At 59.9% G+C, this 12,112-nt stretch overlaps 1 protein-coding gene across 1 annotated transcript; it reads right to left on the bottom strand.

Annotated features, from left to right (window-relative positions):
* Positions 1–1,074: 1,074 nt before the first annotated feature.
* Positions 1,075–10,152, bottom strand: SNTA1 (syntrophin alpha 1). The gene is made up of 8 exons (XM_031603111.2): positions 9,817–10,152; positions 7,919–8,104; positions 4,087–4,276; positions 3,801–4,008; positions 3,606–3,736; positions 2,217–2,413; positions 1,949–2,136; positions 1,075–1,789 (listed from the first exon to the last, which is right to left on the bottom strand). Exons 1-8 carry the CDS (start codon positions 10,076–10,078, stop codon positions 1,697–1,699), a joined length of 1,455 nt encoding a protein of 484 aa, XP_031458971.1. The 5' UTR covers positions 10,079–10,152; the 3' UTR covers positions 1,075–1,696.
* Between the last annotated feature and the right edge of the window lie 1,960 nt (positions 10,153–12,112).

Below are 12,112 nucleotides of genomic sequence, written 5' to 3'. Positions count from 1 at the left end.
ATGGGAGGGGATGGGGAAGGGATAGGGATAGGGATGGGATGGGATGGGATGGGATGGGATGGGATGGGATGGGATGGGATGGGATGGGATGGGATGGGATGGGATGGGATGGGGAGGCGAGGGGAGGGGAGGGGAGGGGAGGGGGAGGGGCGGGGATGGGAGGGGGAGGGGATGGGGTGGGGAAGGGGAGGGGAGGGGATGGGATGGGATGGGATGGCATGGCATGGCATGGGGATGGGATGAGATGGGATATAGGCCTGGCTGCTGGCTGATAGGGGCCAGCATGTGTGTGCTTTGGCAAATGAGTTCTTTGATCCCTGCTGCCTGCAGCGTGCTGTCTGCGAGGAAATTTTCATTTGGGCTCTCCAGTGTGAGAACCAATTGTAAATGTCAGCCCTAAACGCTCCGATTTAAGCGTTAGGCTGTCTTGTTTGATTACAGCTCTGAAAGGTCAGCGCTGACTAATGAGGAGCACGAGCAGGAGGAAGCAGGGAGCCTCCTCTGCTTCCATTTGCCATCCTTTTCCCCGGCACTCACTCCACCACCCCATTTACCTCTGTTTCTCGAGTCCTGGTGGTGGCACACAGCCTCAGCCACACCGCGCTGACAGGGCCAGGAGGGGCTGGGAAAAATCCTCAACCCATCACCAGCACTGAACACAAAAAATCCAAGGAAGTAGAGGTCCATCTCCAAACAGAACACTTGTTCTGCAGCACTGCAATGGAGTGGGATGGCAGTTTGTGGGAGATCTGCTCAGGACTGGGAGCGATTCCCTCTTTTATCGGTGTGAACCCAATGGTTGCAGGGCAGGAAGGGAAGGGAAATGGCAGCAATAGTTTTTTCCTGGCACAGACACCATCTGTTTCTGAACCATGGTACTGATTTGACAGTGATGTAGTTGGGGGCTTTGTTTCCTTTTTCTTCTTTTGGAAATCCAGTTTGCAAGGGACAGCACTGTGCCATACAACGCAGGGTCTGCTCACCTGCATCCTGCCCCACATCAACAGCCCACGTGGAGCCAACATCCCCCCCTCCCACTTGTCTCAGTGGAAGTCCCCTAAAATCAATGCTGGGTGTGAGCTGCGAGTTTATTTGACCAAAATCAGACAAGAAGAGGCATTTCCATGCAGAAACTTTTGGTTTGTGACATGTTTCCCAGCAGCCACCTGGCAGCCCTCCCCCCAGAACCAAGAAATAAAACGATGCGGAGTTGGCAAAGTCAAACAAAGCGCCCAACCATCCCAAAGAAAAGCAGCTCCTGTTGCACGCTGTGACACAGAACGATTTGGCAAATAGTGCTGATCTGCAGCTCCTGTCCATCCGGCCCCCAGAGCTGTGCTGTGCTGTGTTGGGGGCAGGCAGACCCCCATCCCTGTGCTGGGAGACTCGGGTAGATGAGTGCTGCCCCATCAGCATCTGCACCGGGGGTGATATAAATATAAAACTTCCATACAAATGGGTTCTTTGTACAGAAAATATCATCTCAAGGCACTCGAGTGGTGTCCACGGGGCTGCTCTGACCGAGCGCTGCAGGGAGGGATGGAGGCACGGAGCCATCGGGCACTGCCACCCCCAAGGATGGCACTGGGATGGCATCACCCTGCAGGGGGCTGCGTCCCAACCAGGGGGCTTCGGGCTGGAGGTGGCCTGAAGGGAGGTGCATAGATGTGGTGGGGGCCAGGACCCCGCTCTGGATTCACGCCAGCAGCCCCAGCCGGGTCACCTTGGCCGAAAGGAAGGAGTGGATGATGAACACAATGGTTTTGGGGCAGGAGTGAAGGTCCAATTGCTGCAAGAGAGGAGCAGAGGGACGTTTGCAATGAGAATTGTTGCGGAGTGGGCGGCTTTGTGCCGGCGGAGGGATGGGATCCGGAGGAGCTGTGGGGGGTGAGGACCCCCCAGAAGACCCCCCCAGCCTCCCCGGGGCCGCGGGGGGACGCCCACTCACGATCTCTCCCTCGGGGCCTCCGAAGTCCAGGTAGAGCATCTTGGTGCCGTCGTCCGAGGACATCTGCAGCTTTTCGAAGGGCTGCTGGAGCAGCACGGTCCTGCTGAGCCCCGGCTCCGTGGCGGAGATGGTGAAGCCTTTGTCGATGTGGATGGACAGGATGCACTCCTGCCCTTTCCAGGTGCACGCTGCGGACGTGGACGCGCTCAGCACAGCGATGCGGGCGCACCGCTCCACCCATCGCCCCGCCGGCACCCCAACCCCGTACCTGCGGACACCTCCTGTGCGAGCTCGGCGGCTCCGTGGGTGCCGTCCACCAGCAAGCGGGTCCAGAGCGCCAGCTCTCGGGGGCTTTCCAGGCTGAAGAGGTGGCTCTGCACTCCCAGCCGCGTTCCGGCCCGCAGCGCGAACGCCAGCTCCGCTTCCAGCAGCGCCGAACCCTTGGCGGGCCCCGAGTGCACCAACCTGCGGCACGGCGCTCAGCACCGCGCGGCCGCCAGGGGGCGCCGCAACACCGCCCGTGGGACCCGCCGCGCCCGCGCACCGTGCGCGCCCCCGCGCCCTGAGAGCGGCTGCCGGAGGTGGCTCTGCCGCTGCGTTCTAACTTCTGCCGGGACGGCGGGACACCGACACCGTGCCCAGCAACCTGCCACCACCCCACGGATGCTGCCGCTATCCCCAGGGTCCTCACACAACTCGCAGACACTGCCAACGCTCTAGGACGCCGCTGTCCCCCCAGGGTTCCACCACCCCGCATGGACATCACCACTGCTCCTGGGACACCGACACCGCCCTGCAGCACTGCCTCCAGCTCGGGATACCGCCACCTCTGGGACACCACCACCACTCCAGGATACCAATATCACAGCCCACCACCACCGTCCCTGCACACTACCACCAGCCAGGATGCTGCCGCCTGTCCCAGACACTGCCAGCACCCCAGAATATCACCACCCCTGGGACACCACCACCACCCGTGGGACACCGCCACCATTTCTGGGACACCACCACCACCCTTGGGGCTCTACCACAACCCACACACCCTGCCACCACCCTTGGCACTGCCACCATCCCCAGAGCACAGCCAATAACCCCTGAATGCTGCCAGTGACCCCTGAGGCTCTGCCACCACCATCCCAAGCTTTGGCATCAGTGCTAGGAAGGAAATCCCAAGGGCACTGCTATCATCCACCAAGTTCTACCACCACCCCTAGACTCTGCTACCAGTGCTGGGGTCCTGCAGTCAACCCTGGACACCACCACCACCCCCAGGCACTGCCACCACGTTTAGGACACCATCACCACAGTGGGACACCACCACCGCCCCTGGACACCACCACCATCCTTGGACATCACCACCATCCCTAGGACACCAACAGCCCCCCACAGCACTGCCACCACTCCCAGACACTGCCAGTCCCCCAGGACACCAACACCACCCCTAAGGTACCACTGCCACTCTTGGACACCAACACCACCCTTGGACACTGCCAGCACTCCTAGACATCTGCCACCACGTCTGGGACACCGCCACCACCCCAAGGACACCACTGCCATCATCCTAAGGCCCTGCTACCCCATTAGGACACCAGCACCACCCACAGCCACCACCACTACCCCAGGACACCACCACCACCCATCCCTCTGGCAGCCCTACCTGGTGGCAATCAGTGGGTAGCTGTGCACCGGTTTGCCCAGCGCATCACGGCTCTGCGGCAGGCTGCCATACAGCAGCAGCTCCTTCTCGGTCAGCACCGCCAGCAGGTTCCTGGTGCCAGCACCGGGCAGCTGCAAGGGGAAGGGGTCAGGGCGGGAGGGGACAATGTGCAGGGGACAACGGGGCTGTGGGTACCTGCTCGGTCAGCCAGCCCACGTGCTTGACATCCCTGCCGCTCACTGTGCCAGCACCCGCCAGCTGCGCCCGCAGCTCATCCTTCACCCGTGGCAGCAGCGCGCCCGCGGCGCTCTGGATGGCCCCGAGCCACGACTGTGCCGTGGCCTCGTCCTTCGCCCGTAGGAACAGAGCCACGCGCCCATCTGCCGAGCACACCTCCAGGTACCTGCAGTGACACGGCCCCGTTGGATCCCCGCTGCCCCCCACTCGGCTGCCCCGTCCCCGCAGCGCGGAGCAGCCCTACCTGTGCTCGGGGTCAGCGGGGAGGCACTTGCGGGACACGTAGCACATCCGCAGCGGCACCGTGCGGCTCTCGCGGGGCGGCAGCACGGGGGATGAGTGCTTCTGTGGGGCAGCAGGAGAGGGGTCCCAGCTGACTGTCGGCCCCGCCGCCGAGTTCTTGAAGTAAGGTGAGATCTCCTTCATGTACTTCACTGCAAGAGAAGAGCCCGGGCTATGGCATGGCATGGCATGGCACGGCATGGCCACATCCTGCCTGCAGCACCCACACCTCCTGCACCCATCACCCCAACATCGCCCACAGTTCTGCTGTGGGATCTCTGCAGTACCCCACATGTGATTTGTGGCACGCTGCCATGCACCAGAGAGCTGAGCTGGCCAAAATTATCCTTTTCCCTCTTTTTCTTTTTTTTTTTTTTAGTGTGTCTTGGGTCACAGCTCCCATTCCAGCCCTGACCCCATTGGCTGGGATGGCACACGGAGCCAGGGGCGGGGAACGGGCAGGAGGCCCAGGCCAAAATTACACAGTCCAAACTGTGCTGGTACAGCTGGTCCCACAGCCAAGTGGGAACAAAGCAGTAATAGCTCTCAAATACCATGGCTTGGCCCCAGGAAAAGCCTGGAGCTGCGTGCACACAGCTCACATAACCCACCCCGCCTGGTGAGCTATGAAGGGGTGAGAAACCAGTGCTCAGGACCTGGCGAGTCAGGAGCAAACCTCAGAGTGGTCCCCAGGGCTTGGGAAAGGGGAGAGGAAAAGTGATGGGGAATTGGTGGGGCCTTCCAGGCACAGCTGCAGAATGGGGTCTCGGGGCTCACACAAGCCAAGACTGAGCAGGGCAGTGCCCTGCAGGGACTGTGCAGCTCTGGGGAAGGGCTTTCCTTGGGTGGCCCTTGGGAAAGGACCAGGGCACAGACATGTGCCTGCCACCCACCTCGTGCCTGCTGGTATAAATAGCGGCCGTGCTGCCACAGGCATGCGAGCTGTGCTGCCCGGGCAGCACTCCCAGCAGCGGGGACCCATCACTACCCAGTGCCTGGCAGCTCACTGCATTTCACAAGTCAGCATTCAGCTGCAGGCACTCAACCCATGCCAAAGGCCATCTGCAGGGAACAGTGCTCTAGGGCACGGGGACACACTGCTTGCTATGCCCCCAGCCCCCCCTCCTAACTCACAGTAACTGCAGCATTCCTGCACCACTTGTCCTAAGTGTCACCTCGGGGCAGTGGGACACCACCAGCATCGGCTGCGTAATGGCTGGAGCACATCCTGGCAGCAGGGGAAGGGGTAGGAAAAGGGCCAATGGCTGCTGTGCCAGGAGAAATCCCCAGAGCCATGCAGGGGATGGGATGCAAGGCACTGCCCTGGGGTGTCGTTGGTGGGATGTGCTGGAGACCCCCTCAGTGCACATATGAGCACAGAGCCCCATCCCTGGAGGTGTTCAAGGCCAGGTTGGATGGGGCCCTGGTGTAGTATTAAATGGGGAAGTTGGTGGCCCTGCCTGTGGCAGGAGGGTTGGAGATTTGTGATCCTTGAGGTCCCTTCCAACCCGAGCCATTCTGTGATTCTGTGAGCCAGTGCTGCATGAAACAAGGGCACATGGCCACCAGCTCCGGCATTCATTGTGCAGGACGTCCTGGTGCACCCCAAAAATTCCAGGTGGGATCTTGAGATCTCAAAGCATCTCTAAGGCAGCACAGCTGGGTCACTAAACTTGCACTTTCTGCAAGTTTTCTGCCCAGAGTTTGCCAAGAAAGGAGGCTCTGATCCTCTTTCTGGAGGGCATGGTGCACTTAACAGATCTGGTGGTCCCACTGTGGTCTGACCACAGCATCTCCATGGTACGTCCCAATGCTCGGATCACAGCTCAGGACTCACCCTGCACAGCTCCACAGGCTCACAGACAGGAGGGCAGTCCCACACTTCCAGTGCCACAGGAACACCAACTGCTGAGCCTCTTTGCACCAGCATGCAAATCCCAGCCCCAAAACCAGCAACTGAGACCTCCTGTCCCTTCAGCCCTGTGCTACTTTCTCCAGTGTCTGCTGAACCCAGCAGTGCTTTGTAACTCTGGATACAAAGCGATGCACAAATAAATTTAAAAAAAAAAAAAAAAAAAGTAGGGGAAAAATAAGGTCAGGCAGAGTGCCTCTCCCCATATAACAGTGTAATATAAATACAGGCACACTCCTGCAGATAGCAGTGAGCAGCTTGGCACAGAGCAGTGCTGGCAGGGCACACCAGGAGCCTCTGCATGTCACTTCACCCAGGAATGCTAGCATTGCAGGGCCAGGCTTTGGCTCTGGGGCTCAGCATGGGGGGAAGAACCCCAGTTCACTGCCCCCACCAGCCAGGAGCGTACAAACTGATGGTTTCTCAGCGACAGCACGGTCAGGGCTCTGTTTCTGTCTGGCACAGCGCTCGTGAGCCACTCTAAAAGAGCTCCAGTTCCAAACACAAGCTTTGCTGGGGAGGAGAAAGGTGGTGAACATATGCTGGCTGTGCTAAATGACTGCATGGTGATATTTATGGTAAAGAGAACGGATGTCAGAGTTAACCAGGGAGCGCCCAGGGGCTGCGGTTTGCCCTCATTCCCTGCCAGCAATGCCAGCACAACATAACCAAGCTCTGTGCCAGGCTGAGGCACACAGAACAGCACAGGGCTGACCCAGAGCTGCAGGGACAGAGGTCAGCAGGGGACGGGCAGCCCTGCATGGAGTCCAGGCGTGGGGCTCTGGGAGGGAGCGTGGTCAGGAGTAGAGGGCACCTGCTGGATGCTAAAGTCATCATGTCACTTGTCACTGAGCCTTGGAGCAAGCCCAAGGACATGACTGGAGCAGGGCTGTCCCCAGCTCAGTGCAAAGCAGTGCCATGTCCCCAGGCTCTGCCTCATGGGAAGTGGAGGTGGCGATGAGATGGAGATGCCATGCACGTATCATTGAAGCACAAAGGTTAGAAAAGACCTGTAAGATCATCCACTCCAACCCCAACCTATCCCACCATGCCCAGTGACAACATCCCTCAGTGCCACATCTCCACAGCTCTTAAACACCTCAGTAATGGTTACTCTACCTCCACCCCGGGCAGCTTGTTCCAATGCCTCACCACTCTTCTGGAGAAGAAATTTTTTCTAATATCCAACCTGAACATTCCCTGTTCAGGGAATAAGACTGCAGGAAGGTGATTACATTGCTACAGCACAACCCAGAACATGACAGTGGGAGTCAGCCTGGCTCTCCTCTGAAGCCCAGCTCCACTCCTGCAGCAGCCCACCTCCTGCAGAACCACATGTAGGTGCCTCCTAAAGGGCCCATCCAGCTCCCTGCAGAGGAGGAGGAGGAGGAAGGTCAGAGGGAGAAGTGGTTCTCTTAAGGAAGGGCAGCTCAGCACCACCTCCTGCAGCACCTCCAGCAGAAAGGAAGCCCGTGCCAAAGTAAAGGATGAAAAGAAAATAACAGAGAGAGGGTGGTCTGAGTGCAGCGGCCGCAGGGAGGAATTTTGCAGACTCCCAAAGAAAGAGGCTCTTGTATTTCTCTTTGGTCAGAAAAAAAATAAATCAGCCCCTATCTGCACCCGGCAGCTGTGCAGAGCAGCACATTCCTCAGGCTGCAGCGTGGTTCTGTGGCTCCCAGGAGAGGAGGAACCCAGAGCAGAAAAGGGCTGAGCGCAGCGAAAACCAGAAATCTGGAGATGACACAATTGGGGGAAGGCGCAGGAGAACTCCAGCTAAGGAGGAGGATTTAAATGGAAGTTCTGAGAAAAGCAGAGCCCGGGAGCAGAGGATGTGAGGGTTCCCATAGGGTGTACATAAACACGGCACCCCGCTGCCCCCTACCTTCCAGCACCACCTCTTTGCCCGTCTTCTTCAGCGCCTGCACCGCCTCGTCATGCGTGGCCTCGGACAGGTCGGTGCCATTCACAGACAGGATGGCATCTCCCACATACAGCGCCTCGGTCTGATCTGCTGCCAGTCCCTTGAAGATCTTGGAGATGAGGATGGGCATCTTGTTCTCCCGGCCACCTGCAGGCAGAAGGGGCACCGAGCAGTTAGGGGACACGGAGCAATTAGGGCACACAGGCTGCTCGGGGCTGAGTGCAGCCCCCAGCCCCATAACAAGCACACGCAGTGCCCAAATACCTCAGGGCTTTATGGCAGATGCACACAAGCGCTTCAAAAAGCCATATGAGTGGCTGCAGATTTCCTCGCAGAGCAAACACACATCCTGACATCCTCTCCATCACTTCTGACAAGAAACCGTGTCACTATTTGCATTATTAATCGTGTTTGCTGAGCAGCCCTCCCCACTCTCAGGACCCTGGGGTCTCAGTGGGTCAGCAGCCGAGAGCTGGAGAAGCAAAAGAGCCACAGAGCAGCTGCCCAGCCACAGGGCTACCGGCTCCCCACTCCCCTCTGGCTCCATTCAGGCTGCTCCCCACTCTTCAGCCCACCAAGACACCTCTCAAGGCCTCCAGGCAGCTCGAAGAGATCAATTTGCACGTTAACTTTTGAACCCGTAGGAGATGCCAGCAGCTCCGCCTGGCGCTGCCCGCACTCAGCGCTGGGACAGCGTGTGCCGGGCTCCCCCTCACTCCCCCCCATCCCCCACCCACGGGCAGGGACCGGCAGCGTGACACCGCCCGGTGCTGCGCCCGCTGAGCCGCAGGCATTGCTCCGCTCAGATTTCTGCAGAGCCTCTCCGGGAGCTGAGGGCTCCTCCGGCTATCAGCTGTCAGAGGCCCCCGCGGGGGCTGCTGCTGGCTGCCGAGCCCGGACTGGAAGCAGCGCCTCGCAGCCACCCATACTGGGCTGTGTGCATGGAGAGGGAACCGCTGCCCGGAGCACCATGCGGTACACCGACCCTGCAGGAGAAGGATGCTAACCCTAACCCTAATAATCCTAACCCAAATCCTGCAGGGCTGGCTGAAGCACCAGAAACCCCGAGCAAAGCAGTGCCTGGGGTTAGGATGCAGCTGTAATACCCCAACCAGAAGGATCTGCTTTAGGTTCTGTCCCACAAGCAATGGTCAGGAGCTGGCTGTTAAAGGGGTACCGTTCCCTCCAAACCCCGCAAGGACAGCAGGGTTTGGCTACGAGCTGAGGGCTGTGTTTAAAGGGAAATGCTCGTCCCCCTGCAAAGCAGCAGGCACAAGGCAGCCCAGTGCTGCCCGCACGCCCGCAGCTCCCCGTTTGGATCGCGGCTCCTTGGTTTCCACCTACGTCACTGCAAAAATAAAGTTTAGCTGAACCAAGTAACGTTTCTCCTTTCCTGGGAGAGCCGCGGAGCCGGCAGAGCTTCGCAGCTCAGGGTTGGTTACAAGAGGGAGTTGCACTTCCCAAAAGCGCTGCCGAGCTCCAGCACCCAGAACCCCACCAGCAGTGAGGTCCACCGCGGACCCCTCTCGGAGACCCGCACCCCACAGACCGCCCTACCCCGCGGCGTCCGGCAAGGAGCGCAGTGAAGGCTGAGCCCGACGCGGCCACGTCAGAAAAACGGCAGCCCCCCGCCCCCACCTCGTAAAAGTTCCCGGCCCGAAGTTCCCGCAAAGTCCCCAGGAGAGGGGTGAGGGCGGCCGGGGACGCCCGACGGGGGCAGAGCGCTGCGTTTGGGGCGGCCCGGAGGGGGCATCGCACCGAGGTCACGCAGGACGCAAGGACACGCGGGCGGAGCGCCCCGGTCGCAGAAAGGCAGCGTGGGTCCCACCTGCCGCCCCCTCCCGATGCCCCCCCCTCACCTTTGATGCTGATGCCGAGCCCCCCCACGTCCTGTTTGACGACGCGCACCGTACGCCTGATGTTGGCGAGCGCCTCGGGCACGCCGGAGCTGTGCTCCCCTCCGTTCAGCTGCGCCGCCGGCGGCTCCCCGTGCCCGGGACCGTCGGCGGGGTTGACGCTCAGCGTGTCATCGCTCAGGGTGAGGAGGACGCGGAGCCACTGCCCTCCGGGTCCGCGCAGCTCCAGCAGCCCGCTGCGCGCCCCGCGCCTGCCCGCCGCCATCTTCCGCGCATGCCGAGCCCGGCCCCGCCGCTCCGGCACCTCCGCTCCGCGCTGCCCCGCGCCCGCCCGGCGGAGCTCCGCGCCCCGCGCACCGCCCCCGGCCCGGCCCACGCCCGCCCCGTCGGAGCAGCGCCGCGCTGCGGGGCTCCGCGCCCGTGGAAGGGACGGAAGGAGCCGGGAGGGGCGCGGCGAGGTCTGCCCACCCGCACTCAAACCCGCCCGGCTCTGGGCACCGCGGTGCGGCCGTGTGACGGGGGGACCCCGCGGGGCTCGTCGGGGCGCAGCGGTCTCAGTGCCGAGAACCGGGTGCCGCGAGAGCTTTGGGCGTGCCGCGGGGTACCCGGGTAACTGCTTTCGTGGAAGCGAGCACCGCTGTCAGGCGAACCCAAAAGTCACTCGAAGCGGACTCCGGACTTTTTACGGAAAATTGCGATGATGAAAAGCGTTGGCAGCTTTTAAGGGCGGCAGGGGGCGGCCCCAGGAGCTCTCCCGCAGACGTCCCACGTCGTCGATGTCCCAAAGATGGGCGCAGACAGCAGTAGGGAGGATTTTTGGAGACATTCAAAACAGTCTTGCCTTTCTCTTTTCTTACCCCGTTCTGCTTCTGGAAAACAGGAACGGTGTTTGTTTCCTTTGGCAGATCTGCATTTCCTCCTGCAACCGAGTGGCAGCAATTAGGGATAAAAAATACCTCTGGGTACATCCCTGTGCCCCTTCGGGCAGCTCCAGAGTCCTGGGGTGGGGCTGCAGGTCCCCAAGCTCCAGGCTCTGCAGAAGCAGCCTTAAAGGAATTGAATCCCATTCGCCCACAAGGGCACATTCGCCATAAGGTGGGGGGTACGGGGGAGGGGGCTGCAGCCCTCCCCACCCACACACAGAGGCAGCAGCGCTCCCCACAAGCAGAGGCAGCTGTGGAATTTCTCGAGATTGTGGCAGAGGAAACCATGAAGGTTTTTCCCTTGCAAAACACAGCTCAAATATTCCGGTTTTCTCTTCAATCAAAATTCTGCAGTTTGGTTGGAGTGACTTTTCGGATTTGTCTGAGTGCTGCTTCTACCCCTGTCACCCCCCCCATCCTGTGTCCCACAGGCCCTGAGCTGCTGTGCCCCATGGCAGAGGGGGTTCTGTCCTCTTGCTGCCAGTTGGCGTCACTTTGCCCTGTGCCACTCACTGTGTTCACCGTCCCAGCTGCAATCAGCATGGGTCTATGCAAACACATAATTTTTTCTTTCCAATGTTATTTCCAGCACAGATGATTGGTTAAGGCCGTATTCTCCTTGTAAGTCATGGTGGAAAGCAGAGACACTGCTCTCAGTGCCACAGAATGGCACCATCCAGGGATATGTTTGATTCCCCAGCCCTGGCAGCACAGATGCACCACTCAGGCACAGACACAAAGCAGCAGTGGGAAGCAGAGCAATGCCATGCAGGGGGAAACCTTGTGCCACACCATGCTGCTGGGCAACGGGGCCAGGTGTGCAACCCCACATCATGGCACAGAGGTGCTGCAGTGCCCGTGGGATGGTGACATTTTCACAGTGATTTTATCACACGGCTGAGCCCATCCTATCCCCTCCCTGCAGAACATCCCCGCTCCCGGACGTGGTGGGTGAGCTGCTATTATTAGCCTCAGCTCTTGGCACACACAGGAGCTGTGTCAAAGCCCACCCGTCTATTTATAGAGTGCTGTTAGCTGGGTGAATTAAATGAATCACTTCTGAAACAGAATAAAAGCTCGTGTTTGGGTCTGAAGTGGCATCCCCAAGCCTGACAGCAGCACCTCGGGTGCTGGCAGGGCATGGGGTGCACAGGGCAGCGGTGAGTCCTGGGTGGCACAGCCTGCCTTGCTGAAATGGATCCATCGAAATCAGTGGCTGCAAATGCACTGGAGAGGATGGGCAGGGAAATAAAAAAGGTTCAGATGTGCACTATGTACTTAACCGAGTGATTCATCCTCTGGTATACAGGAAATGCAGTGAAATGGAGTTGTCTACCCAAACCGTGCAGTCTCTCACTCCTCCAGTTGATTTTGGG

This window comes from Phasianus colchicus, chromosome 17 (genome assembly GCF_987193195.1).
Source record: "Phasianus colchicus chromosome 17, bPhaCol1.hap1.1, whole genome shotgun sequence".
Lineage (NCBI taxonomy): Eukaryota > Metazoa > Chordata > Aves > Galliformes > Phasianidae > Phasianus > Phasianus colchicus.
This window is presented reverse-complemented; position numbering and strand designations above follow the sequence as displayed.